The 27,149-nt window shown below is 53.3% G+C and overlaps 2 protein-coding genes across 4 annotated transcripts in view; one reads left to right on the forward strand and one right to left on the reverse strand.

Annotated features, from left to right (window-relative positions):
- Window positions 1-324: 324 nt before the first annotated feature.
- On the reverse strand, window positions 325-14,675 carry ANO9 (anoctamin 9). The gene is made up of 24 exons (XM_071428386.1): window positions 14,670-14,675; window positions 11,032-11,097; window positions 10,728-10,844; window positions 10,346-10,482; window positions 10,017-10,066; window positions 9,707-9,765; window positions 9,412-9,494; window positions 8,594-8,728; window positions 8,398-8,494; window positions 8,117-8,177; window positions 7,163-7,245; window positions 6,808-6,912; window positions 5,973-6,137; window positions 5,855-5,891; window positions 5,286-5,397; window positions 5,061-5,118; window positions 4,796-4,893; window positions 4,488-4,654; window positions 3,932-4,084; window positions 3,574-3,721; window positions 3,053-3,163; window positions 2,865-2,958; window positions 2,656-2,768; window positions 325-352 (listed from the first exon to the last, which is right to left on the reverse strand). The coding sequence occupies exons 1-24, from the start codon at window positions 14,673-14,675 to the stop codon at window positions 325-327; spliced, it is 2,283 nt and encodes a 760-aa protein (XP_071284487.1).
- A 4,437-nt stretch (window positions 14,676-19,112) lies between these two features.
- PTDSS2 (phosphatidylserine synthase 2) overlaps window positions 19,113-27,149 on the forward strand; it is a 29,706-nt gene continuing 21,669 nt past the window's right edge. Inside the window, exon 1 of one of the 3 annotated variants that reach the window (XM_071428165.1) lies at window positions 19,113-19,414. In XM_071428165.1, the coding sequence (XP_071284266.1) occupies window positions 19,230-19,414 (185 nt within the window). In that variant the 5' untranslated portion in view covers window positions 19,113-19,229. Of the gene's footprint in view, window positions 19,415-19,796; window positions 20,900-26,116; window positions 26,427-27,149 lie in introns of those variants that run through there. The other 2 variants (XM_071428166.1, XM_071428167.1) reach the window with 2 other exon arrangements.

Here is a 27,149-nt window from a genome sequence, read left to right on the forward strand (position 1 = left end):
CTGTGCTTAAGGAAGTGAGTGACAAGGACCCCGGTGATGTCCTGCGGCACAGCATCCTGGTGCTGCCCCTGGGCTTGTCCCCAGCGCCACGGCTCTGTCCCAGCCACTCCCCGTGCCGGGGAGGCACATCCCGGCTCTGCCCCAGCATCCTTCCTTCCCGAGTCAGAGAACAGCCTGCTCCCGTGAAGCCACTGTCTTGTCATCACTTCCCAGCTCAGTCCCAGGTGGGACATGTGGCACCGTGTCCTGGGGTTCATCCGGCACCCCTGGCACTGCCAGGCTGGGAAAGGGGCTCGAGTCCGTGTTCTCCTTGGTGGGCGGTGGTTACACCTCGGTGGAGTATTCTGCCGTGCTGGGGAGAGAGGAGAGAGGCGTTGGGAAGGGAACTGTCTGAGCTGGGAGGTGTGGGAAAACACTCCCAGTAGGAACAGGGCCTCTTCCCCAAAATAGATGGAGAAAGAATGACAGGCTGTTGGTGGGGAACCCCTGTTTGTGGGAAATCCCACAGTCAGTAGGAAGGCAGAGATGGAAAGCTGTGACAGTGTGGTGTTGGGCTGGTTTTGCACAGCCTGGGTTTTGGTAGTGGGGGGGCACAGAGGTGACTTCTGTGAGAAGCTGCTGGAAGCTTCCACCCTGTCTGGCACAGCCAATCCCTGATGGCTCTGGGGATGGACATGCCACTGGCCAAGGCTGGGCCAATTAGAGATGGAGATGTTGATAACGTATTTAAGAAGAAAATAAAAACAAAAAAGGGGCACAGGTTTTTTTGCAAGCCAGAGAAGAGGAGGAGGTGAGAACATGTGAGGGAAACATGCAGACACCAGGGTCAGTGCAGAAGGAGGGGGAAGAGCCACTCCAGGCGCTGGAGCTGAGATTCCTCTGCAGACGGTGGTGAGACCATGGTGAAGCAGCTGTGTCCCTGCAGCCCATGGGGATCCACAGGGGATGCAGAAGTCCACCCGCAACCCGTGGAGGAGATGCCCAGGCTGGAGCAGGTGGGTGCCTGGAGGAGGCTGTGATCCAGGGGAGACCTGGTGGAGGGAGGGGGCCCTGCTTCCAAGCTGGAGCAGCCTGTCCTTGAAGGACTGAGCCTGTGGAAGAGTGACCCACACCGCAGCAGCTTTGGGAGGACTGCATGCCCATGGGAGGGACTCACATTGAAGCAGTTTTGGGAGGATTCCTGCTCGTGAGATTGGAGCCGTGGTGGAGAGGGTTGCAGAGAACTCTCTCCTGTGGGAAGGGACCCCATGGTGTAGCAGGGGAAGAACTCGTCTTCCTGAGCAGTGGAAGAAAACCTGGGGTGATGAACTGACCAAAACCCCCATGTCCTGTCCTCTGCACTGTTGGTGGGAAGGAGGGAAGGGCTGGGGGAAGCAAAGGTGTTTTAAGGGCTTATTTTACTTCTCATTATCGTCCTCTGATTTTGTTAGTTATAAATTCACTTGGTACTTCTAAGTTGAGCCTGTTTGGCCCCTGGAGTGTTTTCTCCTGGTCCTTATCTCAAGTCATGAACTCTTTGCTATTTTTTTCTCCCTGTCCAGCTGTGGCAGGGGAGGGTGAGTGAGTGGCCTTTGTGGGTGCCTGGAGTTTGGCCAGCATCAAACCATGACAGGTTGTCTTAGTTTGAAAGATGTCAGTGGGGTATTCTATTTGCCATCTCTTAGAGGTGGGGCAGTTATCTTCTGTTAATTGGGCAGTTTTTCTTTATCTCTTCCACAACCAATCCTCCCTCCGGGAAATATCTTTGTTAATGGGCCATTGAATCTCATTGCATGACTGATAAAATTACATCATCCCATCGGGAGATACTCTGCCCAGGGGGAGGAGCCAAGCATTCCCACCTGGATATAATCAGAGATTTAGAACACAACAGCCCTCCTTTTCCCACTGGATTTCCAGAGGAGCAGCTTTCTTCTCCACTGCATTCCCAGAGGAAGACCAGGCCTATCTACGCCACTGCTGGACCTTCAGAGGAAAACTCCACCATTCTACAGGATCCCTGCTCCAACAGAACCACAGCTGGCACTGCAGGAGGGCTGCAGCCACCCTTTAATGGGCCTGCTACCAGTACCCTGACCCACAGGGGGTCAGGTCATATTCTGACTCTGTCAGTGGTTTGTTTTCATTTTGTACTATGACATTTGTATTTTTAGTTTTCCTGTTAAAGAACTGTTATTCCTATTCCCATATCTTTGCCTGAGAGCCCTTTAATTTCAAAATTATAATAATTTGGAGGGAGGGGGTTGACATTTTCCATTTCAAGGAAGGCTCCTGCCTTCCTTAGCACACACCTGTTTTTCCAAACCAAGGTGCAGGTGTTTCCTGAACACCACCATCTGCTCCCATCGGGATTATGGGTGGGAGTTGGGGCAGGGTGGCCATGGAGAGGGGTCAGGCTGAGCCCTTCCCAGAGCAGGGCTTAGTCTGTATGGGACAGCAGCACTGGGGCACCTACAATGGTTCTGTTTCCTGCAGAAATACTTAATTCTTTCTCTTAAACAAAGTTTAGATGGAAAAATTAGACCAAGTCCTTCCCTGGTCAAAATTGCTTCTTGTTTTAACTTGGGGCTTTTCTTTTTCTGAAGGAAGAGGGGCTCCAGAGCAGAGAGATCCTGAAACCTGGCAACCCCTGGCACCTTCTAGGGTATCACCCACCTCAGTTCATTACGGAGATTTTCGTGTTTTCCCGTCAGAATTTTATTCTTCACCCTCTGGGGCACATCGGGGATGTACCAGGCTGCGATCAGCTTCACACACAGAGCCACGTGCTGTGGGAAGCAAAGGCAGTCAGGGGCTCCCAGCCTGGGCACAAGGCTCTGATCCAACCCCTTTCCCAGCCCTCTCCTGCCTCCCTGGGTGCTCACCTCGAAGAGGATGAGGAAGGCGAGCCGGGCTGCGAAGATGTGCCAGAACTGGACGGTGTAGGTGTAGTCGTCAGCATTGCGGTAATCCCGGTACCTGCAGCACAGCTCTGTCAGTGCCAGCCCAGGCCCTTCCATTCTGGCCTGGAAGTCACAGTGAGGGACAGGGGGTGGCAGGGGGCTGCTCTTACCTGCACTCCTTGATCCTTTCCCCTTTAAATTCTGGCAGCACCTTGGTGTGGGGCTCGAAGTCCTGGATTTGGAATACGGAGAGGCTGTTGTTGATGTACCCAGTGGAGCAGCTGTGGGGAAGGAGGAGGTTGAGCATGGGTTGTACCTCCGGTTCTGGGGAAGCAGAACCCACCTGGGGCTCTCACTGCCCACTTTCACCAGTTTGAACTGGATCAGTCAGACAAGGCTTAGAGAAACAGAGGAAGGGCAGGAGAGAGCACGTGCCTGCAGCCTGGGAATCCTGTAGCTCTCCAGTGTTACACAATGCCCTTTCCAGTCAGTTTACCCACCACCCAGGGATGATGTGATGATGCCATGTGGGAATGTCCTCCTGCTCCCCTTTCCCCCCCACCTTGCTTTGGGGGACAGCTCAGCTGTCTTGTGCTCCTGCAGTGGTGGCACTGAGGCAGGAGGGGACATGGCTGTGGGTACAGGGCCGTGGGGATGCTGTGGGCAGGGACTGTCTCAGAGCTGAACTCACTCCATGCTGGTGTGGTTCTCCCTCGTGCAAGGGCTGTACATGTACTTGTAGACCTGCACGGGGATGAAGTCGGAGGTGATGGCGATCACCAGCCCGTTCCCAATGACAGCCAGGATGCCAATGGCCTCTAGCACCTGCAGCCAGATCCCTGTGGGAGAGGAGCAGCCGGTGAGGTCTCACTGCCACCATTCCAGCTCAGGGACAGCTTTAGCATGGCCAGGTTAAGCAAGGAGCCTCCAAGCTGCGCTTCAGCCTCTGGCAGAGTCTAAGCAGCTTGTCCTTCTCTGACCCATGGCTCCCCCTGTGCTGTCCCAGGGCTGTGGGGGGCTCGGGCTGGTGTTGGCAGGACCCCTCTCACCAATGTCCTTGGCCTTCCTGGGCACCATGCGCCGGCGCAGCCGCATCATCTTGATGGCATCCATGTGGATCTCGATGACGTTGTTGATGAGGGCCAGCAGCGGGGCCAGGGGAAAGGCTGCCACGAAGATGGTGGTGAAGCTGTACTGGATCACTGCGGAGGGCAAACACAGGTGCTGGAGTGAAGCCACCGCAGAGGGGATGTCCCTCTCTGCTTGGGTTTGTCCTGCTTTGTGGCTTGGGTCAGAGGGGTGGAAGAGGAGATAGCCACATCCTGGGGATGCCCAGCTCTCACAGGGCTGTCAGAGAGTGGGATCTGTGGGGATAGTTGAGCCAGCCAGGCACAGGCACACCCTGGGGTTACAGCCGTGGCCCTGGAAGGAGAGGAGGTCTGAAGCAGGCCCAAAGGCTAGCACAGTTGCTTGCTCTCTCATTTGGGAATGATCTTGGTGTCCCAGGGCTCTCAGAGTGGGGCTGGGTGTGGAGCTGTGGCTCCTTGCCTGTGTACGGTCTCCCTAGCATCCATCACTCCCCAGCCAAGGATCTGCCCCACGTACCTATCTCCAGGTACTCGTTGAACAAGCTGAAGACATTGACCTCGTTGAGTTCATAGTTATTCAGCCACTGCCTTTTGCAGGGGTCCTCTGCCTCCTCCTCCTCTCCTAACATCAGACTTCTCCTCTGGGGGTGCTTTTTCTTCTTCCGCAGCTGGTGGGATATCCAGCTGCAGTGGGAGAGAGGGATTTGTGTGGCTGCCTGCAGAGGACAGCAGGGCTGGGCTGCTGCCAGCACATCCCTGGAGGAAGGGGAAAAGGAAGACGGCCAGGGTTCCTCTCTGTGGAAAGTGCCCGTGTGGGGAGCTTACGGGATGAGATACTCCATGATGTTGCTGATGGTCTGCTTGAGCACCATGATGACAGCCATCTGGATGAAGAGGTCGGTGATGCAGCCGCTAGGGTGGCACTGGAGGGGACAACAAGACAGGGGTAGTGCCCTGCAAGCAGGGTGGCTGGGCCCAAGGGACCCTTGGCAGGTGCTATGGGAGGAAGCTGAGCTTCCCAGAGGCTGCCTGGGCAGTAGGGAGAGGAAGAGGAGGAGTTGTTTGTGGGGTCAGAGAGCGCGTGCCTCACCTCCTCCAGCCTCCAGTGGCCAGCGATGCGCACGTAGTGCCCTGGGTGGCCATTGACCCTGAGCAAGGAAGCAACAGTGACACCCATGGGGTCATGGCCCTCCTGAGTCCCAGATGGGGTCCCTGTGCCTGGTGGGGAGGGCAGAGGGGCTGGGCTGTCCGTACACCCTGGGGAGAGTCAGGAACAGCCATCCCAAACCCTGGCTGCCTGGTGTTCTCCACTCACCGTCCCAGGAAGAAGGCGATGTAGATGAGCGAGGAGAAGTGTGTGAAGAACTGAAAGAGGAAGATCTTCACAGTAAAGCTGTTCTCACGCTGGGAGAAGGTCCGTGGTTTCTCTAGGAAAGGGAACAATGCCCAGTGGCTTGCTCATAGAGCAGTGGGAATTTGCCCGGCTCCCCCATGGGCGCCACCACAGCTCTGAAGGTCCAAAGGGCATCTGCCACTCATGAAGTCTTCCCTGCCCTCCACGCGAGCCCTCTGAGGGAGGTAAGTCCAGCCAAGCAGGGAGGTCCCTCAGAGCCATGAGCTGAGGGAGAAAGGGCCTTAGAGCTGAGAGGAATTTCATGTTGTGACCTCTCCTGGAGCTGGGATGGCTTCCTGCTCAGGCCAGGTCTCAGCCCTGCAGAGCTGGCTGTGGGACAGCATGTGGGCACAGGTGAGTGTGTCCTGGGGGGCTGCTGGCCCCCTTGTCTGGAGCTGGCTGGGAACTGCCTTGTGCTGGTGGAGGCAGGGAAGGGGATGGGAGGCTGGCTGGGCGCTGCAGGTGGGACACACCCCATTTATTTCCCTTACCCAGGTCGCAGAGGAAGAGGGCCACGCTCCAGTTGACCTGCAGGACAGAGGGATACGATGAGCAGGGGGGAAGTTGGCCATGGGGAAATGCTGCCAGGCAGGCCGTGTGTCTCCCCACCTTGGTCATGATGATGATGGTGAGGTAGTGCAGCACGGCCCCCGTCATCACGGCGACGATGTCGGCGTGCTTGCTCAGCAGGCTCGTGTCGCTCTGCGTGAACACCGCCACGGCCACCGCCCGGTAGATGACGAGTGCGTGGGCAATGCCAATCAGCACCATGATCTGTGGGGAGGGACAGGAGGGCTCAGGAGCCACCCAGGGCAGTGCTCCATCGCCCCTGATGGTGCCCTCAAAGGCAAACCAGGGCCCTTTGGTGGAGGCCGACAAGTTTGTGAGGTGGGTGTAGTGATGGGACAAGGAGTAACGGGTACAAACTGAAGGAGGGGAAATTTAGGCTGGATGTTAGGAAGAAATTCTTCCCTGTGAGGGTGGGGAGATATGGGAACAGGCTCCCCAGGGATGTTGTGAATGCCCCAACGCTGGCAGTGTTCAAGGCCTTGAACAACCTGGAGTAGTGGGGGTGTCCCTGCCCATGGCATGGGGCTTGGGACTAAATAAGGTCCCTTCCAAGCCTTAACGTTCTGTGATTCCAGGATTCTATGTCTGCACCTGAGCCAGTCTCCATTGACCCACAGCAGGGACAAGTGCATTGGGATTTGTCTCCTCCTGCTCTCCATGTCACTGTCTTGATCCTCACTGCAAGAGCAGAGCCTTCAGCCCTGGTCCCTGAAGGGTGGGTGGCCCCTGCTGGCAGCACAGTGAGGTGTGAGCATGAGGAAGCCCCAGGATCCTTGTGATGGGCATGGAAGTGTCCCAAAAACCTGATCTGTGCCTTTGCTCCTTTGTCCATGTGCCCTTAAACCAAATGTTCCTGTTGTCAGCTGGCACATACCATCAGCAGGGCCAAGAGGAGGACGATGGTGCTGCGCAGGTAGGAGTGCTGGTACAGCCGGGGTTCGTGCTGGGAGTTGTTGATCAGCTGCAGAGCCAGCTCCTCCTTCAAAAAATTATATATTTAAGTCAAAAATGGGAAAGAAAGGACCCAGCAGTGCTTTGTGCCCCTTGTGTCAGTGGACATATGGGATGAGCAGTGCTGGAGGAGGACAGGGGTGAGCACCCAACCCACAATCAGCCAAGCCTGATTGAGTTCAGTCTGGGCAAGGGACCCCTCTGACGTGTCTTTTAGAGATCCAGGTGACTCCTGCCCTGAAAGGGGAAGCACTGAGCAGGAAAGATGATGTCCTCACCTCTTCTTCATCCCACCCATACAGGTCCCAGCTGGTGACCACATTGGCTCTCTCCCTCTTCCACAGCTCCAGGAATACAGTGGCTGGATTGGGAAGGAGAAAGTGCAGTGACACTTAGGAATGGCTCTGAATGCCATCCCTCTGTCTCCCAGAGAGTCACATCACATCCAACCTGCTGGCAAACCAGCCTGGACTGCCCTTGGCCCATGGACAGGCAGTCCCCTCTGTGCCTTGGTGACCTGGAAGGGCCCTGGACAGTGAGGGAACAGGGATGGTGCAGGTGAGCTTTCACTGGCCTGGTCTAGTGTGTCCAGAGGGAATTTGGGATAAGTCACTTTTCAGGTGGAATGGGTGTCCTGCACTGCTCCCTGGCAAGGCTACACCTCTCCAACTCCCATTCCAACCACCCCTTATGTTAATTGGATGGATGCTTCTGATTGTGTCCCTGTGTGAGCCAGCCCACACTCAGGACTGAACCATGGCTTTGCAGGTGGGACACCCAGCCCACTCCCGAGGTGGCTGGTCAGGGAACAGGCTGTGGAAAAGCCAGATGGGTGTGTAACTAAGGCAGTGATGGGAGCCCATCATCCCACAGCAAATACAGGGCCCCGCAGTGATTTGGGAATGTGGAGGAGGAGTCTGGAGGCCCCTCCTTCCTGTGGTTGTGGCCCTTTATAGGCAGCTGCTGGAAAATTGCTGGGTGCCTTTGGAGAGGCTATGCTGAGCAGAAGCTTCAGGTAGGACAAGCTTCAGGTAAAAGGAATATTTGGGGAGTTGGAGGATATCACCAGGGTGTTTTTGTCTCTTACTGTGTCTGGAAGGGGAGCTGAAGGCTCTGGAAGCAGAGGAGGAATAAACCTCTCCCAAAGGGTGAAGCTGTGTTGGTGTTTCTTTTTCCACCTTCTGCTCCCTCTCCCAACCACACATGCTGGGCACCCAGGCATGGACACCTACCCCAGATGGCCATGAACATGGCAAACACCACCGTGGCCTCATTATCAATCATGTGAGTGACCTGGAAGAGATGAGGGAGGAGTGTGATGAGGCACTGAGATGTGGGGCCTGTGGTACCTCAGGGTCTTGGCATGCTCATCTCCCCGGAGACAGGTAAAGGTGCTACAGGAGGGCAAAACGATCTGGGGTGGGGCTTCTTTTTAGTGATGTGGGAGCAGCATGAGCTGGGAGTGTTTCCCCATCCTTTACCTTTACCCTGCCCTGGAAAGGGGGTTCCCTACCTTGGCATAGGTGCAGGTGTCAGAGAGGAGCCAGAACGAGCAGTTCTGGTCACAGAGCGGGCACATGATGGTGTTGTTGGCATCACAGATCTCCTTGCTGGAAGAAAGGAGAAGAGAAGCCAAGGGGGACAAGGGTGCCTCAGAGCCACCTGCAGAGCTGGATGGGGTGTGCATTTGGCATTCCCAAGGGCCTTACCTCACCTGGCTGGAACTGAAAACAGTAGCCCCAGCTGCCACGGTTGCCAGCCCAGCCACAGCAGCGAAAATCAGCAGGTAGGTGTACCAGCCCAGCCAGGCAAAGTACAAGGCCACTTTCTCTCCAAAATAGCACCTAGGAGGAAAGGTGAGGTGGGAGATCAGATTTTGGGAGTCACTAGGAAATGCCCATGGTGGCAGTATCTCAGTTTTTATGGTGTGGGGAGCAGGTTGGAGTCGTGGATAAGAAATGACCTAATGACTGAGGGACTGGGAGCCTTGCATCCCATGCCAGTTGTCAGAGGTGCACCTCTATTGTAAGGTCTCCCCTCTCTACCCGAGCCCCCTGGCAGGTTTATAAAGTAACACGTTCTTTTTGCCCTCCCTCCCCTGCCCACAGAGTTAGTTTTCAGAAACAAGAGCCGTGCTCTTCCCTGGGATTTCATGTGGTTGTAGGAGCCCCATGTTGCCTTTACTGCCCCGAGTTCAGCCTCAGGCTGGCTGTGCAGCACTGATGCTCCATTCCCACCTCTTCTGCCTTCTGAATGTGGCTGGAAACTAAACAGGTTCATTACAGTCCTCAGAGACGAGGGGGGTGTTTGATGCTGCAGGATTAGCAGATGGAGCTTGGAGCCACAGGGATAACCCTCAGGCTAAGAGCTTTGGAAGCTGCAGAGGCAGCCCAGTGCTTCTGAGAAGAGCCAGATTCAAACTAATGATTTTTAAGACAATGCAGGAACCTGGCAAAGGGCATTGAGCTCTCTGGGCTTCAGTTGGGACCTCCTGGTTAGAAAGATCTGCCTCTTGTGCCTGTGTTACCTGATCTGCTCAATTGGCTGTTCCTTAAATAGAACTCTCCAGCGAGCCCACTTCTTCTTTAGTATTTCCCTTATCTCTTCTTTCTGGAGAGCAGAGAAGTTGGTTGGATGCAGGAACATCAGGGCAGCCTTAATGCCCTGCCCAGCTGCAGGGCAGCTGCCAGGAACTTTGCTGTGCCCTTCACCCAGCAAGCTCTTTGTGCAGCCCCAGTCACCCACAGGTCCCCCCCACCCCATCCTGCTCCTCCTCCACATCTCTTGGATTTTCCACCCAGGCACTGTGTGCTCACCCTCACCTTGTGCAGGGGAAAGGCTGCCTCAAACACCTTCTTCTTCATCAGGTCATGCAGCTTCTCTGGGAGCAGAGCAGAAGGGAAAGGGTTAGGCTTAGGGTGTTGGGGAGACAGAGCAGAGGAGCTGCTGGTTCCTGCAGTCCAGATCTCCCAGCCTCTGGATGCAGCAGCAAATTGACTTGTCTGAGCTCCCCCCTTTTCTGTTCTCCCCAGGATGGCAAGGCAGCTGGGATGCCAGTGCCCAGGATTCCTGGGCAGGATTCTTCCTGCAGATCCAGGTTGAGCATCACCCCTGTGATCCACATTCCCTTACCTAAGTCGGACGTCACAGTGTTCTGGAGGATGAAGTGCACGACCCGTATCCTGAACAAGGAGAAACTCTGCTTAAAGGCTGCTCTGGGATACAGACTTGTGTGGTGTGGCTCAGGAAAATAGGGCAGAGAAGGGAGAAGATGTGCACTAAAATCCAGGGAAGCAAGGGAGGGAGGAATGTGGGGAGTGAGAAGCCATCAGCTTTGCATGTGGGAGGTGAAGGTTCTGTGCTAAGTGAAAAGGCTGGGACAGCTGTGAACCAAGCTGGAAAATGGATGCTGGGGTGGAGAACAGTGAATGCAGGAGGCTGGAAATCAGCTCAGCACCCACCTGGTGGTCACTGGGACATCCTGGTAGGCACTGGAGTTTTGCTGCCTGCTGTTGGGGTTCGTCAGGAGACACTGGTATTTCCAGAAGATGTGCGGCGGGGCACGGACTCCATAAAAGAGCTTTGTGTCCTCGATTTTCTGGTGAGGGGAAGAGAAGGGCTGTTAAAACAGAGCCAGAGAGGCAGGGAAGAGCAAGAGTTGGAAGGGCTGGGGGCTGTGTGAATCCTGGGGCTGGGGTCTTTCTCCATTGGTTGAGCAAGCGGGTCATTTTCCAGCTCTGATGCAGTGAACAGCTCAATGTGTCAGGCCTTTCCTGTTTCCTGGGATGCAGGAGCCCAAGTCAAGCCAAGTATCTGCTGCCTTTTCCTCCCAGAGCCTCTCACCTTGATGGTGAAGCCCTTCTTGCTCAGCTCATCCAGGAACTTTTTCCTCTTGATCTCCTTCTCACTGCCCATTTCGTGGATGTCACTCACCAGGACAAAATCCCACTTCTCTTCATTCTGCCCACAAAACCAGCAGGGAATTATTAGGGATGGAAAGCTGAGAGAGCTCTCCTTCCCAGCTCCAGCCTTTAGAGGCTTGGACTCTCATCGTGGCTGTGTAGAGGGGAGCTGGGAATGAGCAGGGGAAATGGGGATTTGTCCCCTCTCTGAGCTGGGCTGCAGATGCAGAAGGAGCTGAGCTTACCGGGGAGGCAAAGGAGTCCGTGTCCTCAGCAGGGGATTCCCTGCAGGGAGTCAGCAGAATTTCATCCTGGTGAAAAGAAAACCAGTGAAGGGAAGGCTTCAGCAGGCTCCCTGGGAGATCTCGTGTTTTCCTCTTCCAGCAGCCTCCAAGAGATGCCCAGGGAGGAAGGTGAGAGGAGCTGGTGTGAAACATTCTCCCACATGCTCCTGATCACCAGCTTGGGGTCTGGCCAAGCCAGCCAGGGATTTGTGTTTAGGAATGCTGCAGGGACTGCTGCCCTGGGAGGGTGTGCAGCCTCCCCTAGAACTCCTCGTGCCCAGCTGTGCCCTGGGGCTGTGAGGGATCTGGACCAGGGGAAAAAGCCTCTCTCAGCTCTTTCACCTGATGCCCTGATATTTGTACTGGGAAATGTTTACCTTTCACCCTCTCTCTTCATGCTACAGTGGATTTTACAGGCTTTAATCAGCCTTTTCCATTTGTCAGTTGTTCCTGTCACAGGTTTTTGGTTTTTTTGGGGGACAGTTGGGAAGGTAGTTTTAAATTCCAGTAAAGGGAGAGTGGAGCACAGACACTTGGAGGCTGGCACAACTCTGCAGGAAAACAGGTGAAAAAATTCCTTGGAAAATATGTTGGATGCCTCAGGCTGCAGCCAAGGGACAGAGAGGGGAGGATGAGCTACGGATCATAAAATCATATGATCAGCTCCTGGCCCTGCACAGGACCACCCCAAGCATCCATGTGCCTAGGAGTGTTGTCCAAGCACTGCTTGAACTCTGGCTTTTGCCTGTTCCCCTCCTGTGTGTCTGTGGCTCTGGAGAGAGCAGCTGTGCAGCTCCCACCTTCCTGCTTACAGGTAATTACACTCAGACACCCAAAGGTGCAGATGTGGGGGAGCACAAAGCAAACATCATGGAATGGTTTGTGTTGGAAAGGACCTTCACACCCATCCAGTCCCCCCAGGGACACCTTCCACTAGACCAGGTTGCTCCAATCTGGTCTTGGACACTTCCAGGGATGGGGCAGCCACAGCTTCCCTGTGCCCCCTGTGCCAGGGCCTCAGCACCCCCACAGGGATGAATTCCTTCCCAGTATCCTGGCTAACCCTGCTCTCCTTCAGCTGAAGCTACCAGCTGCCCCTGTGGGGGTTTTTGCCACCCTTTGGCGTGATTTGTGGTGTGTCCCCACAGTTATGCTGCTATTCCCAAGGGAAGGTGACACGGCACTGCGGCGGGAAGGAGAATGGGAGTTCCAAGGATGGGGATACTGTCACTTGGTGTCACCAGAGACACTGTGACCTAAAAGAGCAGCCAGCCAGACGAGTTCCTCCAGCTGTAATCTTGGCAGCAGAGCCACGGTGGTGCAACTGTGCCCTGATGTAAGATCTGCATCCTGAGCTTTCACTGGAGAATGAGGCCATGGGAGCAGAGAGGCTGGGATAAGGAAAGGGCTGAGATATTCTGCCAGATGCTCGCTCACATGGATCAGCCAGAGCACAGGAGCCATGAGGAGACTGACTGACAAGAATGACAAGTGGGAAGGCTTGAGGAGAGGGGTGCTCTCCCCCAGAGGTGCTGTTGTAACCAGAGCCAGAACTTCTCTTAGATAAAAGGAACCCCAGTTTGTAGCAAGAGGCAGGGGGAGGGTTCTGGTGCTGTCATCTGCTCTAGCCAGGTGTGGGGGGCAGGATTGGGTGCAGCAGTTCCTTGTATTCCAGTCTGAGCCCCTCTCTGGGCACAGGGAAGGGAGGGGGTGGGAGCCTCTCAGGGATCTGCCCACTGCCAGTGCTCTGGTGCTGGCATGGATCTGGCCTGGCACACTCTCCACTGTTGTGTTGGCTCATTCCTGCCTGGCTGGTTTCTCTCAGCCCCCATGTGCACCAGCCTCATCCTGCAGCAATTCCCTGCCAATGGGATGGATGTGGAGGGGAAGCCATCCTTTGGGTACAGGAATGTTTTGGGGTGTTCCTACTGCCACCTTGGCACACTTCTGCTGCTGCTGTGCCCAGTAAAGCTTAAGATGAAGTGAAGGGACCTGCTGGCATCACACCTTCCATTCCCAGGTGGCTCCCAACTCCAATACCTGTAGGCACAGTCCTGCTTGGGCATCTGAGCATCCCAGCCAGCACATCCACTTCCTTGGGAAGAGGCTGGGAGGTTACCAAGGTGGGCTCGCAAATGGGATGTTGGATTCATCCCAGTGGCTGCTGGGGCTCAGGCTGCCATGCAGATGCCCAGCTTGCTTTTGGGGCCATATGGGGTGTGTATAGAATCCCAGAACTGCAGAGTGGCTTGAGTGAAAGGGACCTTACAGCCTGTCCAGTTTCACCTTCTGCCATGAGCATGGGTACCTTCCACTGGCCCAGGTTGCTCCAAGCCTTTCCAGCCTGGCCTTGGACACTTCTGGGGATGGGACAGCCACAGCATCTCTGGAAAATCCATTCCAGGGCCCCACCACCCTCCTAGGGAAGGATTTATTCCCAATATCCCATCTAATCCTGCCCTTTGGCATTTTGAAGCCCCCTTGTCCTGCTGCTGCAGCTCCTGATGGGAAGGCAGGGATAGCCTCAGAGAGCAGGGACTTTGGATCACTGCTACTCTCACAAGTAATTGTTTTTTCCTGGGAATTAGGGATGCTGTCTGACAGTGGCTGCTGTCCTCTGGCCTCACAGGGTGGTGGGATCAGGTGCAGGTAAGGCCACCTGGGATCTATCCCTTGCTCTCAGGAAGGACAGTTTCAGTTTCACTCCTTCCTGCCCTGTGGAACAGGATGTGGACATGCCGCTGTGCAAAGGTGTAAAAGTGACTAGCACAATGGGAAGCAGGAATTTCCATCTTGAAAAGGGTTTCTGTGCCTCCAAGGTGTACCACTGGTCCTTGTCCCTGGCCAGGTAACCCACTGCCCTGAGAGTTCCTTCTGGGAATGGCCACAAGCACCCTTGGGCTGTGTCCACAGTCACCAGTGTGAGTAACTCAGGACAAGGACCTGGATAGGATCTGGCATCCTTGTTTTCCTTTCCAGTCATGAATTGGTGTGGGGTTGGGTGGTTCCCTCACCCACACTGAGATGATCAAATTGGTTTTATCTCCAGGATGTTTCTTACTCAGCTTCCCTTGGAGCACTTCCACCTTAGCCCATGGCTTGCTGAGAAGTGGGACAGCAGCCTTTGCTTGCACAGACAGAGCTGTACCTTTACTACTGAATTTGGAGAGTTTGCTTGGCTTTCCCCAGGGAAAAAACCCCACATCTTTTCTTCCAAATTAGAGAAGAAAAAGATCACAGCTTCCCCTCTGCCCTTGCTGTATTCCAGGTGCTTCTGGAACCCCTGGGGCTGTCACCTCTGCAATGCTCATGCCTAGGTTTACATAAGCTCCATCCATACCATCCTCCCCTGATCTGTGCTCTGGGACCAACATGTGGGGCCAGTGTGATCCCACTGCACCTTGGGATGGTGCATGGGACCGGCAGCACACCCTGCTTTCCCTGTCACACACCTGTGGTAGGAATTTTGTACCTTAAAGGCTGAAAGCAGGTGAGTGCTAGAGATTGGAGGTTACTGTATCCTGTGTTTCCAAGCCACAGGTGCTCAGAGGTGCTGAAAAGCAGCATCCTGGGAATCTCGGGGCAGTTTCTGTTCCTACCTGCATGGTGAAGTGGAGAGCCTTCCTCGGTGCCCCTCTGTCCCCTCGGGGCAGATCCCTAAGGAGAGGGCTGGCGTGCAGGATGGGCTGGAGGCTCCTGGGCTCTCTCAGGCTGTGGTTTCCTTCCCCAGCTCCTTGCCCCGAAGTCTCAGAGGTCTCATGTGAACCGAGTGGTGCTGTGACTTCCGTGTGGCACTCGTGCCTGCCTTGGGAGGGAGCTGCCTGTGCCTAGCAGTGGGCAGATATCGGGAGGAGGTGAGGGAGCTGCCCTTCACCCTCGCCCAGAGGAGTGGCAAGCCCAGAACCGCCCCGCACAGGTAACAGTGCCGAGCTCCTCCTGCCAGCTCCAGGGCTCTGCTGCTTTCCCCTCTGCCCCTCGTGGTGCCAGCGCTGTGTGTGGCACCCTGTGACATGCCCAGGAGGTGCCATAAACTGGCCAAAAGGAGATATTAACAGAAGCTCTGGAAAGCTCTAGAAAGCTCTAGAAATCTCCTCTTGACGCCTCGCTGGTTGGTAAAACAGCTGTGGGAGTCGGGTGCTGTTTTCTTCCCATGTGTAATGGTGCTCTCAGCCTGACCTTGAACACTTCCACGGCTTCTCTGGGCAGCCTGTGCCAGGGCCTCAGCACCCTCACAGGGAAGGATTTCCTTCCCAATGTCCCATCTAACCCTGCCCTCTGGCAGTGGGAAGCCATTCCCCTTATCCTGTCACTCCAAGCCCTTGTCCAAAGCCCCTCTCCAGCTCCCTTGCAGGCTCCCTTCAGGTACTGGAAGGGGCAATCAGGTTACCCCAAAGCCTTCTCTTCTCCAGGCTGAGCAATCCCAATCCTCTCAGCCTTTCCTCAAGGCAGAGCTGCTCCATCCCTCTGATCAACTAGGTGTCCCTCCTCTGGACTCTCCCCAACAGGTTGATGTCCTTCCTGTTCTGGGGATCCTGGAGCTGGATGCAGGAGTTCAGGTAGGGTCTTACCTGAGCAGAGCAGGGGGAAAGAATCAAAGCCCATCTGGACCTATGGCTTGGAACAGGGAATACCTCTTATTATAAAAAGTGAGTGAAAATGTTACATGTAAGCCAGATCTTGCTTTACACCTGTTTTCTTGGGGAGGGGGGGTTTGTTACTTTCATTTACAAATAAGAAGAACATTTCCTGGGAATAACAGGAGGGTCAGTAACTGCTCTGGATTCCCTTGTGCCCTCCAACAGCATCCCTGTGGGCTGCTATAAAATAAACCAAGTCCTGTGGGTGGTGATCCAGCTGTGTTCTGCTAGGAAAGACAGCCAGCATTTCCAGAGTGGCGCTCCCAGTTAAGCCACCATCACCCTGTGGCTTTGCCAAGTGCCTTGAACAGGTGTCAAAGCAGACCTGGGGATTATTGGGGGGGATAAGTTATCTTCCCAATATCCTGCTGTGTGTGAAACCAAGGTGTGGGCAGACCTTTAGCCTCCCAGGGGTTATCCATGAGCTGGGAGTGGAGAACAGGCTGTGTCTCTGAGAGAATGTGTGTGTTTACCCAGAGAGAGTGAAGCCCTGTCAGGTGGTGCTTTCCAGCAGGGCAAAGGCCTTTGCAATGGGAGCGCTGCCGTGCTCCAGGGAAATGGGGTTATCTGTGGGAGGAACAGCTGTGGCACTCCTCCCATGCTCCTGCTCCTCCTTCCTGAGAAGGGCTCAGCTCTCTGGACAGCCCAGGAGGTCATGCACCCAGCAGCAGTTCCCAAAGCCCATGGATGTCACAGCCAGTGGGGAAGGTGAGTCTGTGCCTGCAGGTTGGCTCTGGCTGAGGTGTATCCAGCCCCTGCAGGATCTTTCATGGCACTCAGAGGAGACCATGCTGCTGCTGCTCCTGTTTAGGAGGAATTTGGTTTTGCCTGGGCAGGATTTGGCTGCATTTGCAGCAAGGCAGGTGAGCAAGCTGATGCTGTCCCTCTTCCACTGCTTCCCTCCCCTCCTGCATTTGCTGCTCTCGGGTGACTGGGGCTGAGTACAGCAGCAGGAAAAGCTGAAAGTGGGGATGGAGCCACACGCACCCTGTGGGAGCAGAGGAAATTATTTAGGATGTGATCAGCTCTGTGGCTGCTGGGTTGGTCACACACCTGAACCCACTGGACTCCAGCTGCTTTGGGCAGCGCCTTGACCTGTGCTGAGCACTGGCAGGGAAGCTCCAGGAGCACTCCCTGAGCTGTTAGTCCTGGCTGCATGTGGAGATGGTAATTCCCACCTGAGGAGACTGCTGAAGGCTTTTGTGTGTGAAACCACTGTGGCTGGAGAGAGGCTGCCTGTCCATCCCCTGCCTGGCAGCAATGCTTTTGGACAGGGAGGCACTGATTGAGGATGGAGCTAAAGGGGCAGCAGATGTCTGTGTTCTCTCATAAAGCTGGTCACCCAAATCCTGGTCTGTTTGGATCCATGGGTATCCTTGGAGCTACAGTCAATGTTAGAGCAGAGGATGTGGTCTGGGGTGAAACCCTGCTTGTAACTGCAGTACTGGGTGCTCATTCCAAGCAGGGAAGGCTTTGACTGGATATTAGGAGAAGATTCTTCCCCCAGAGGGTGGTCAGGCACTGAGCAGGCTTCCAAGGGAATAGTCACGGCTGCCAGAGCTCCAGGAGAGTTTGGCAATGCTCTCAGGCACACAATGGGATTGTTGTGGTGTCCAGGCAGGGCAGGAGCTGGGCTGGCTGATCCTTATGGATCCCTTCCAAGTCGGGATATTCTGCGGTCTCTTGGAACGAGGTGAGTGCCTCCAGCTCTCGTAAGGCATCGTGGGGTGTGCGGGATGTGTTTTAGGCTGGAGGGGGGATTGTGCTGCAGACAGAGATGTCCTTTATCTATCCCAGCACTGTGTTCAGCTGGCGTTTGCCCGCTTCTCGCCCAGGCCGCTCCTGCCCTCCAGTGGCCACTCCGTAATTCCACAGAATCCCAGGATCCTGGAGTGCTTGGGACTGGAAGGCACATCCAAGCCTGTCCAGTGCCATCCCCTGCCCTGACACCTTCGCTATCCCAGGCTGCTCCAAGCCTTTTCCAGCCTGGCCTTGGACGCTTCCAGGGATGGGGCAGCCACAGCTTTCCTGGGGAACCTGTGCCAGGGCCTCAGCCCTGCACAGGGAAGGAATTCTTCCCAATGTCCCGTCTAACCCTGCTCCCTGTTCTGTGTGAGAGGAATGGCGGATTTGTGTTTACAAACAAGCTGTGGGTCTGCTGGTAGATACAACTAGCTCTGGGAGATAAAAGAAACAATGAGAAGGGTTCCACTGATTGATGAATGGAAAAAGATACTTGCTTTTACAAATAAACTCTAGGTTTGCTGATAAACGAAATTAGACATTGAGAGATGAAACAACGGGGAAGAAAAACCCCTAAATTCCGTAAGAATTAAAAATTGAAAGGGTGGGTTATACATTAGAAGGAAATCTTTGGTATCAGGTGTATTGGGGAGTCTGTACCTCTCAAGTAGCTCAGCCAATTGGGAAAGAGAGAAGGGAAATTGGGATAAAAAGGGAGGCTGCATCCTCCAAAAATTTGAGAGATCCCAGGGGAATGCCCCATGGCCTCTTCCTTTATTTGAATAAAGCCAGAAAGGACTCCTCTGTCTTCTTTTTGGACATAAACCTCTGGTATTTGTGGATTAATTTTCTTAACATATGTAATTCACAGAACCATGGAATAGCTTTGGGTGGGGAGGGACCTTTAAAGCTTGTCTTGATTATTTGCCATCCTGTGAATGTTTCCTCTAATCTCCTTCCCTGTTTGATTTCTCTGCTCCCACAGGACTCTGCCTTCCCTCCACACAGTATTCCTGGAGCTTGCTGCCATGCCAAGATCTTTCCAGAAAGCCGGAGCTCCGTGCCTGCCGTCCGGGATCAGCGTGGCCCATTCCAGATGAGGAGCCTGACCAAGGTAATTTGGGAAGGGCTGAGGGATTTTAGAATTCTTCAGATCCAAGGGCACAGCGGCACCCTGCAAGCACCCCAGCTCTGGACAGACCCCTCTGGGTGGGAACAAAACTTTCGCCAAGCAAAATACATTTTATTTCGCCAGCAAAACGCACATATTTGACAGGTATTTAACATTTCATCGCACAAAGACGCTGGAATCGGGACAACCACAACATAAGGCATGGGGTACCCAACGTGGGGTACTCGAAGGCCGCAGGGCAGCCTGGCAAAGGACACTTTTATTCCGGGGTTCTGTTGAGGGTTCTGCGCGGAACGCAGACATTTTGTTTAAGCATTTTGTTTAATTACCGCTCTCGGGCTCCCGCCCTGAGGGGCGGTGGCTCCGCCTGAGGGCGCCTCCTGGCGGTCGCGCGGGGGGGGGGTCGGGAGGCCGCGCGGTTGCCACGGCAACGGCGGGGGGGGGGAACGACGCCCGGCCCGGCCCGGCCCCGCCCTCCCTGGGCCCCGCGCACGCGCCGGCGCGGGGTCGCGCGCACGCCGCGTCACGCCTCCCGCCGCGCGGCCCCGCCCGCCCCGCCCCTCCCGCCGCGGCCCCGGCCCCGGCCCGCGTCCCCCGGGGCGTCCCCCCGCCACCGCCGGTGCCCCGTGCCCGTGCCCCCCGCCGCCATGAGGCGCGGCGAGCGGCGGGCGCACGGCGGGAACGTGGGCAAGGCCGCGCTGGAGGAGCAGCCGCCGCCGCCGCCCCCCGCGCAGCCCAACGGCGGCACCCCCGGGGCCGAGCGGGACGGCGCCGGACTCCGCCGCAGCACCGAGTCCGAGGTGTACGACGACGGCACCAACACGTTCTTCTGGTGAGAGGAGCCGGGCATGGCCCGGGGGGCTCCGCGTGGGCCGGGGGGGGCCCTAAGGAATGGGATATGGCGGGGCTGGGAATGGGATGTGAGGGTCTCTTAGGAATGGGATATGGAGGGGCTGGGGAATGGGATGTGAGGGTCTCTTAGGAATGGGATATGGAGGGGCTGGGGAATGGGATATGGGACTCCTTAAGGAATGGGAGATGGAGGGGCTGGGGAATGGGATGTGGGGGTCCCTGAGGAATGGGATATGGAGGAGCTGGGGAATGGGATATGGGAATCCCTAAGGAATGGGATGTGGAGGGGCTGGGGAGTGGGATATGGGAGTCCCTAAGGAATGGGATATGGAGGGGCTGGGGAATGGGATGTGGGGGTCCTTGAGGAATGGGATATGGAGGAACTGGGGAATGGGATATGGGAGTCCCTAAGGAGTGGGATAAGGAGGGGGCCCCAAGGAATGGGATACTCGAGTTATCTGCTCCCCGTTATCTGCTGTTTACGTGCCTCTTCTGTCGCCGATACCGGTGCTGCAATCGGCCGCGAGTGTTTCCCTGGTGTGGCCCTACCGCTAATTGTTTCCTGGCAATTTAACGGGAATTCAGGGCTGGCTTTTGGCAGTGGCACCTCTTTTCCCTGTCCCGGTCCTCACTTTTCCAGGAGCAGGACCTTTAGAGCTGAGCCTGACGGCTTGTTCTGCCTGGTGGGAGCTTTGGAGGTGTTTTCCAGTACCTTGAGAGCCCTCTGTGTTCGGGCAAGCGTTCCTGCCTGATTCCAGTTATCAGCATGGTTTATATGGACTCCACCTCCTTTTCTCCTCTCCCTTAATCTTGGAAGAGGCTTTTTTCCTCTTTTCCTCCCAGTGATCCTGGCAGAAAGCTGAAGTCGTCCTGCCCCACTCCTACTGGGCAGGCGTTGTGCATTTTTGTGTGTCTCAGTCCATGAAACGGGTGCAGAAACCCACGGCTGCTGGTTTCAGGCCAGCGAAGAAAATCAGCTTTTTGTTAAATTCAGTTCTTGCAGGAAGAGGTGTGTTCGTACCTGGAAAAGTGCTCCTAAATCCCAGCCTTGCTGGAGTTGTTCCATAAATCCCCTCAGCAGCACGCTGTGTGTGTGTAGGCAGAGGTGTTTTTCTGTGTGTTAAACACGCGTCCCTTTCCATGGAGAAAGCCCAGCCGGCACTGAAGGTTTAGAATCCGAGCTGAGGGCGATGGGATTTGGCTGGAGCCTGGCATGGAGGAGTGGGAGGGGAGGGCACTTGGCTCTCACCCTGCCAATCTGGGCAGCAGCGGAGCCGAGGGTGTTGATCCCGATGAAGGAGGTGACATTCCTGCCAGTGCAAGCTGCGGAGGAACACTGGGATGCTGCTGGATCCCTGCAGGGACACTGTGGCCTCGGGGACAAAAGAGCCTTTCCCGGTGGGCACACCACGTGTAGGCTGAGCAAATCGCGGGATCCCGGTGCCGACCTTTAAATGGAAAATGGGTAAAGCCGTCCTTTCCTTACTCCCTCCTTCAGGTGGCTCCTGCCAGCTGTTTTGTGAAGCCTTAAAATACCTGGTTTTGCTGTAGAATCTCGCCTCGTTGCAGCTTTGAGTGGTGGTGACAGGGCTGTCGCCCCAGGATAAACGCTGTAGTGCAGTTAGTGTGGCCGTGTGGATTGTTCCTCTGGAAATCTGCATGTGTGCCTTGTTCTCTCCGGAGCTTCCCTGTGTGTGTCAGGTGGTCCCTTCCAGGAGGGCAGCATGGACAAGTGTGTTTCTCAACTTTCTTATTTATCCAGTTTTCTTTTCCCTAGCAGCTTGTGCTGGCAACGCGGAGTTTAACCATCTGGAAAAGTCCCAAGGTTTTTCCTTGTGTTACTTTTGCCCTGTATGTGTTAGAGTATCCTTTGGCAATGACTCAGTTCCTACTGTGTCCAAGAATAAAGATGATCCAGGGGAATGATTTTCTTCCTGCGACCCTTGGGACTCCTGTCGTGCTGTGGAGGTGGCCACAGGAAAGGGAGATTTTTAAGAGTGGCTGCCCTCTGACTTTGGGAAAACATGGAATGCACTTTTTCTTGGGAGTTCAGGAATTAGGGATAAGGTTACTCTCGTGGCTCGCTCCTTTTGGGAAAATGAGAGGATTTGGGATCTGTGGACACAGAAATCGTTCCAGGAGTAGTTTAATTTGCGGAGGTGATTTTCCTGCTGTAAATGTGGTCCTTGGGAAAGGTGGAGCTTCCTAGCTGGCTTCCTGCTCTTTAAAATCTGTTTGGAACTTTGGGAAACCACTTGTGTGCTGATATCTCTGGTCTTATTCCATATAAATGACTTGGAACTGGAAAATACGTCCTTTGGGAACCTGCTCAGTCAGCCTAACCTGGCAGCTCCCTTTGCCATTAGGAAATGCCAAGGGAAGGGAACAGGAGGAAGCTTTCTGAGGCAGATCCCTGGTTTCTGTATCACTTATCCCTGAACTGATTTCCTAGCGGGGAGTTGGGAATGCCAAGCTTTCCTGGCAAGCCATTGGAACATGTTCCCTGTTGTTTCCAGCACCTTGGATTGTTCTTGTTTGTGTGCCTTCAGCAGCTGCTTTCACACAAAGCCCTGCTTGTTCTGGGGTCGTTTAGTTGGATATTGTGTGTGGTGTTCTCCTAAAATTTCTGCAGGTATTTCATAGCTTGTCTTTAGCCCAAGAAGATTTTCCAGGAAAATGTCCATTCAGTCTTGATTTGAGGGTGTTGGGAGGTGCCAGATGCACTTTTGCCACCACATTGTGACTCAGTGGGTTAATTGCTTTTTCAAAGCCTTAACTTTAATTTGGATTTCATTAGCTTTAATGTCACCTTTTGATTATTAACGTGTTTTATCTCTCACACTAATAATCTCACGTTGCCAGCACGTGGATGTGATATTAATTCCCGAGGTCATGGTGTGGCAGCAGAGATCTGTGGAGCTCAGGATGTTAAAATTAATAAGAAAAGAACTAAAAAAGAGGGAATGGCAGTGACTCTATAGGCTAATGGCCTAGTGTTTGTAGGAATTATTTCCACCTTCTTGTGCAAAAAGCGTGGAATTTGCAGCTAAGGAAGAGGCAGTCCCTGCTGGCATGTTCCTCTCGGTGTGCTCCGTGTTGTGACTCTTCCCAGATGGCCTGGGAAGTGAGGATATGTGTGGGCAAACCAGCTGGTGTTGGAAAGAAGGGATTGCTACTCAACCCAAAACATTCCTTACCCATTCCTTGTGGAGATGGCTCTTATCTCTGAAGTACCCGGGATTTGCTAAGGGCAGTCTGCAGGAAAAGGTGGGAATTTATCCAGAAGAGAGATTAGGGAAATGGAATATCCACAGGTTGGCAGGAGCTGCTCTATGTGCCCTCTCCTGAGGGGTGGCTGTGGCATTTCCAAGGCAGCATTCCTGGAGTTTGCTGGGAGCTGAACTTGGGATTTTTCCCTGCTTTGATGACACCACTCTGAGCCACGCTGCCCGCTCAGGATTCACTGCACTGGAGAAAAGCAGCATTGCTCCAGAGCCCTGGGTCACCCTGCCATGCTCTTCCAGCCTGTGGGAATGCCCTGGGCAGGGAGCAGGGACATCCAGGCTTGTGCAATCCCACTAAGCCACATTTGCCAGCTGGTCATGGATGAGAGGGCCTGTGCCTTGGGAATTGTGCTATGGGAATGGCATTGCCCTTTCCTCAAAGGAAGGGCTGCATAGTTCTGCCAAGTAAGCTGGAAATGCAGGAGGAATATCTTTGTGGAGAGGGCCTGTTGGAGTTCAATGTCCCATCTAGATATCAAGTCTCTGTGTTCCTTTTTTTTTTTTTAATAAACACATTCCCAAAGTTTTAAGGAGAGCAGGGAAAAATATGCTCAAAGAATGTTCCCTGTAATTCCCTGTCACTTGTCTCAGTAGAACTGCCCTAAACGATCTTCAAGATGCACATTTCCATAGGTTTAAGTAAAAAAAAAGTTTAATAATCAAAATAGTGCATCTGTGGAACTTGCAAGCTCTGTAGAACTGATGGAAACTTTGGGAACTCTGGGAACTTGGTCTTCCTTCCTCAGTGGAAGGAAAACCCCAGATTTGCTGAAGCTTTGCTGTTGACCTGTGGTTCTGGGTCTCTGGAGGTCTGTGCTCCTGGGCTTCTTTGTGGAGATGGCAAGGAAAAGGCAGGTTGCTATTTTGGAGTGTCACAAGTCTGTTCGGAAATTTAATCGGCCTCGGGTGACTTCAGGGATGTGCCGAAGATCTGCGACTGCTCTAAGAATAGGGACTGTTTTATGGACTCTTGAGGGCTTAAACTGATTTTAAAACATAACACAGAGTGTAAAACCAGCAAGGATATTTGTATGGTTGGGTTTGACTTGAAGTTGTCCAAACCATCTGTCTATCCCCAACAGTTTGCCTGTTAGTTACAATTTTTGTTTCAAATAAAAATTAAATTAGTTTTAAATTAGTATTAATTTTTGTTGTGTTTTCTTGTATCTTCTTCTTGACACAACCCTCTGCTGCTTTTGGAGGAAAGGGCTTTTTGTACAGTTTGCCATATTTTCTTAGAAATTCCAGGTGAATTGTTGGTTTATGGAGGGTACAGAGCTTCGACATCCATTTAAAAATCTCTTCCAAGAATGGTTTAATGAATTTGCCATTATTTGGAATAAAGAATTAAGTAATGAAAAAGTCACTGACAGATTTTTGGGTCTGCTGACAGATTCTTTCACCAGCAGCTGCAATTAATGCAACTTTTTTAACCCAAGGGGCAAACTGGACTGGCTCTCCTTTGGAATTTTGTTCCACTTAAGAGGACTGACCAAAATATTAATAAATAAATTCTTTGCATTGTGTTCCAGTGATTGTTATTGTGTTTAATGGAGTTGTTGCATCACTGGTGACAAACAAGCCGTGGATAACAAGGGTGTGGTCCCTGCTTAAGCTGATTTTAATTTGTGGGAGATTGAATGAGGCCATGGGCCGCCTGCTCCTGGGTGGTACTCTCTCCTTTTCACCCAAGGATCTGCCAGAATCTCCCAAAAATGACATGTTTAAACAATTCCCTTACATCATTTCTGTCATAGACTTCAGCTGGAAAATAAAAGAGCTTGTAGTCATTTTCTTGACAGATCTGCAGCGTCTCAGTGTGACAGGAGAATGACCTAGCATGAAAAAGAGAAGTTGGGATCAAACTTAATCCTATTAACTAGGAAAAAACCCACTTTTTTGTGATCTGCAGTGCGGGAGAGCTTCACTTGCTCTCACTTGGTGTTTGAATTAGCAGGGCAAGGGCTTGTGTGAAAACAAACACGATTTATTTCATCTCAATCTCCCAGGGCTTGAGTGGGGAAAGAGCCAAATGTGTGGTGCAGAAAGGCAGAAAAATAAGCCACTTAATATTCCACCTTTTTAACAGTTTAGGATTTGTTGTGAGTTCTCTCCCTGGCCTTAGTTTTTTGTTCTCAGGTACATCAGGCCCTGCTTTGCAGTTTTTGATGTGAAACCTCCCAGATCTGGCTGCAGCTTGTACCCCCTTTGCTTCGGGCGTGTTGCCCAAGCTCCTGTGTGTAATTCTAAGGGGAAGATTCCCAGCTTAGCTCTTTTCAGCCTCCCAGGCTCCAGGCCAGGAGAACATAAGCCTTTCCATGTAATTCCTGCCTTGCTTACCTTGCTGGGTTGTTCTTAGCTCGCCTTCCCCTGGTGTGTTATTTTAAATTGTGTGTGGAGATGAAAAGAATCCCCTTGTGCTGTTAAATTCATCCTGATCTCTCAGACAAGCCCTTCCTTCAGGAGAGCTGCTCCTTTTTCTGGAATTTTATTTTGTTTTTAAACTCCCAAGCTCTGAGAAGACATGGTGTACATCCATGTTTCCTGGCTCGTTTTCCTCTCTGAAGTGGGTTTGTGTGATGCTATGCTCCCTCTCATTGCTGTGTCACTGCTCTCAGCTCTCTGCCAGGGCTGACAGCTTGCTCTTCCCAGAAGTCAAGCCCATCTCCAGAGTCTTTCATCCCAGCTCCTGGAATTCACGCTGCACTGGAAGCACCTTTGCCTTGGAAACCTGCTGGGAGGGAATCTGGCAGCATCTGGAGATGAATGCTGAGCTACAAGGGAAGTGATAAGAGAGCAGCCTCTTGTTTCTCCTGAAACAGGGCAGCTGGTTGGGCTTCAGGCTGGTGGCTGTGGCACCAAAAATAAATGGGAAATAGGATGTATAGGGGCTCCCCAGCACCAACCCTTCACTGTCCCACAAGATCCTCCCAGGGAGGAACACAGCTGAGTCACCCTTGTGCTGGGAGAGGGGTTTGTCCAAGGTGTAATTCTCAATTTTCTCAAGGTGTTTGTCCAAGGGAGGAGCTGTAATAACTGATTTTTTTGGCAATTTATGGGATCTGAATGCATTGAAAAAGCAGCTGACTTGGTGTGGGTGCTCAGGTGCCGAAACAGCAAGGTGGGATTCCAGATTTGTTTTCATAGCCTCTTCAAAAATAAACCACAATGTAACTATTATATATAATACATAATGTCTATAACCCTGCAACAATAAGTATAACTGTGTAACAATACAACAACACACAATGATAAGTTTCAAAACCAGACAGCAAAACAAGGCCTGAGATACCAAAATAGCCCGGAGTTCCTGTAACCTGTGTGGTGTTGGCTGCAGAATCCATTCATTCCATCCACAGGCAATGGGTGTGCAGGAGCAGGGTGTGATTGGAGAGCAGTCCTGGGAGAGGCTGGGTTTAGTGCTCCAGCTCCTGCAGGATCCAGGGCAGGCCCCACGTGAGCTCTGATGGCTGAATCACCTGTCCTGGCACCTGGGACGATGCAGCTGCCGAGCAGGAGCTTGCAGCTCCCAAGCTTTTCCCTGGGTTTTGGCACCCTGATTCCTTGCTAATCCTGGAAGTACTCGTGGGTCCTGGTGGTTTTCTGCTGGAGGTGGTGGTCTGTGTCCTCAGGACCACGAGGAAGGAGAGCCTTCAACGCCAAACTCTGTTCTGGGAGGGACAGAAGAGGATTGTGTCTGCTTATGAGGTATTGCCTGTGTGGGATTGCAGGGATGCTGTGGAGGACGTGGGGTTTGCAGTAGGATGGAATTTTGGTTCGCTGGCAGCCTTTCTTGGACTTTCAGAGCAGTTTTAGGGGGGTTACTGTGGGATTGTTTCAAGGGAAGTCAGTGGGTGGTTTGGAAATTCCAAGGTTCATTGTACACCATGCAACCTGAATATACAAACCTTGGAATGACTTGGAGATGGGATGTGAGCTGCTGTTACAAAAGGATGTAAAAAGAAAATGGAAATAGAGCCAAATATGTCACCTACAGACACTTTCTTCTACAAGTTTTCTCCTCCTTTCAGCTTCCTCTTTATAGGTGGGGTTTTTTATTAGTTTGTGTTAAGGGATGTTTATCCTCTAAACCAAAACTCATGGCATGTCCTTTGGCCTTACTTGGACAGAGTTCCCATGCTTCCCTGCTGGGGCCAGAGGAGTTTTCCAATGAAAACAGTAAGTGGCTTCTCATTAGGAAGGGAATTTTCAACTTGAAGTAAGAAAAGATGCAGACATTGTAAGAATATTCCCTGTGTGGTGATCAGGGGGTGCAGGGTGTGGGTGTCACCTGGCTGGGTGTGCTCTGCTCGCTCTCCTTCCATAGAATCACAGAATCCTGGAATGGTTTGGGCTGGAAGGGACCTTAAAGGTCATCCAGTCCCAAGGGCAGGGACACCTTCTGCTATCCCATCTTGCTCCAAGCCCAGT

This window comes from Agelaius tricolor, unplaced genomic scaffold (genome assembly GCF_023055355.1).
Source record: "Agelaius tricolor isolate 1412-34295 unplaced genomic scaffold, bAgeTri1.0.p SCAF_5, whole genome shotgun sequence".
Taxonomy (NCBI): Eukaryota; Metazoa; Chordata; class Aves; order Passeriformes; family Icteridae; genus Agelaius; species Agelaius tricolor.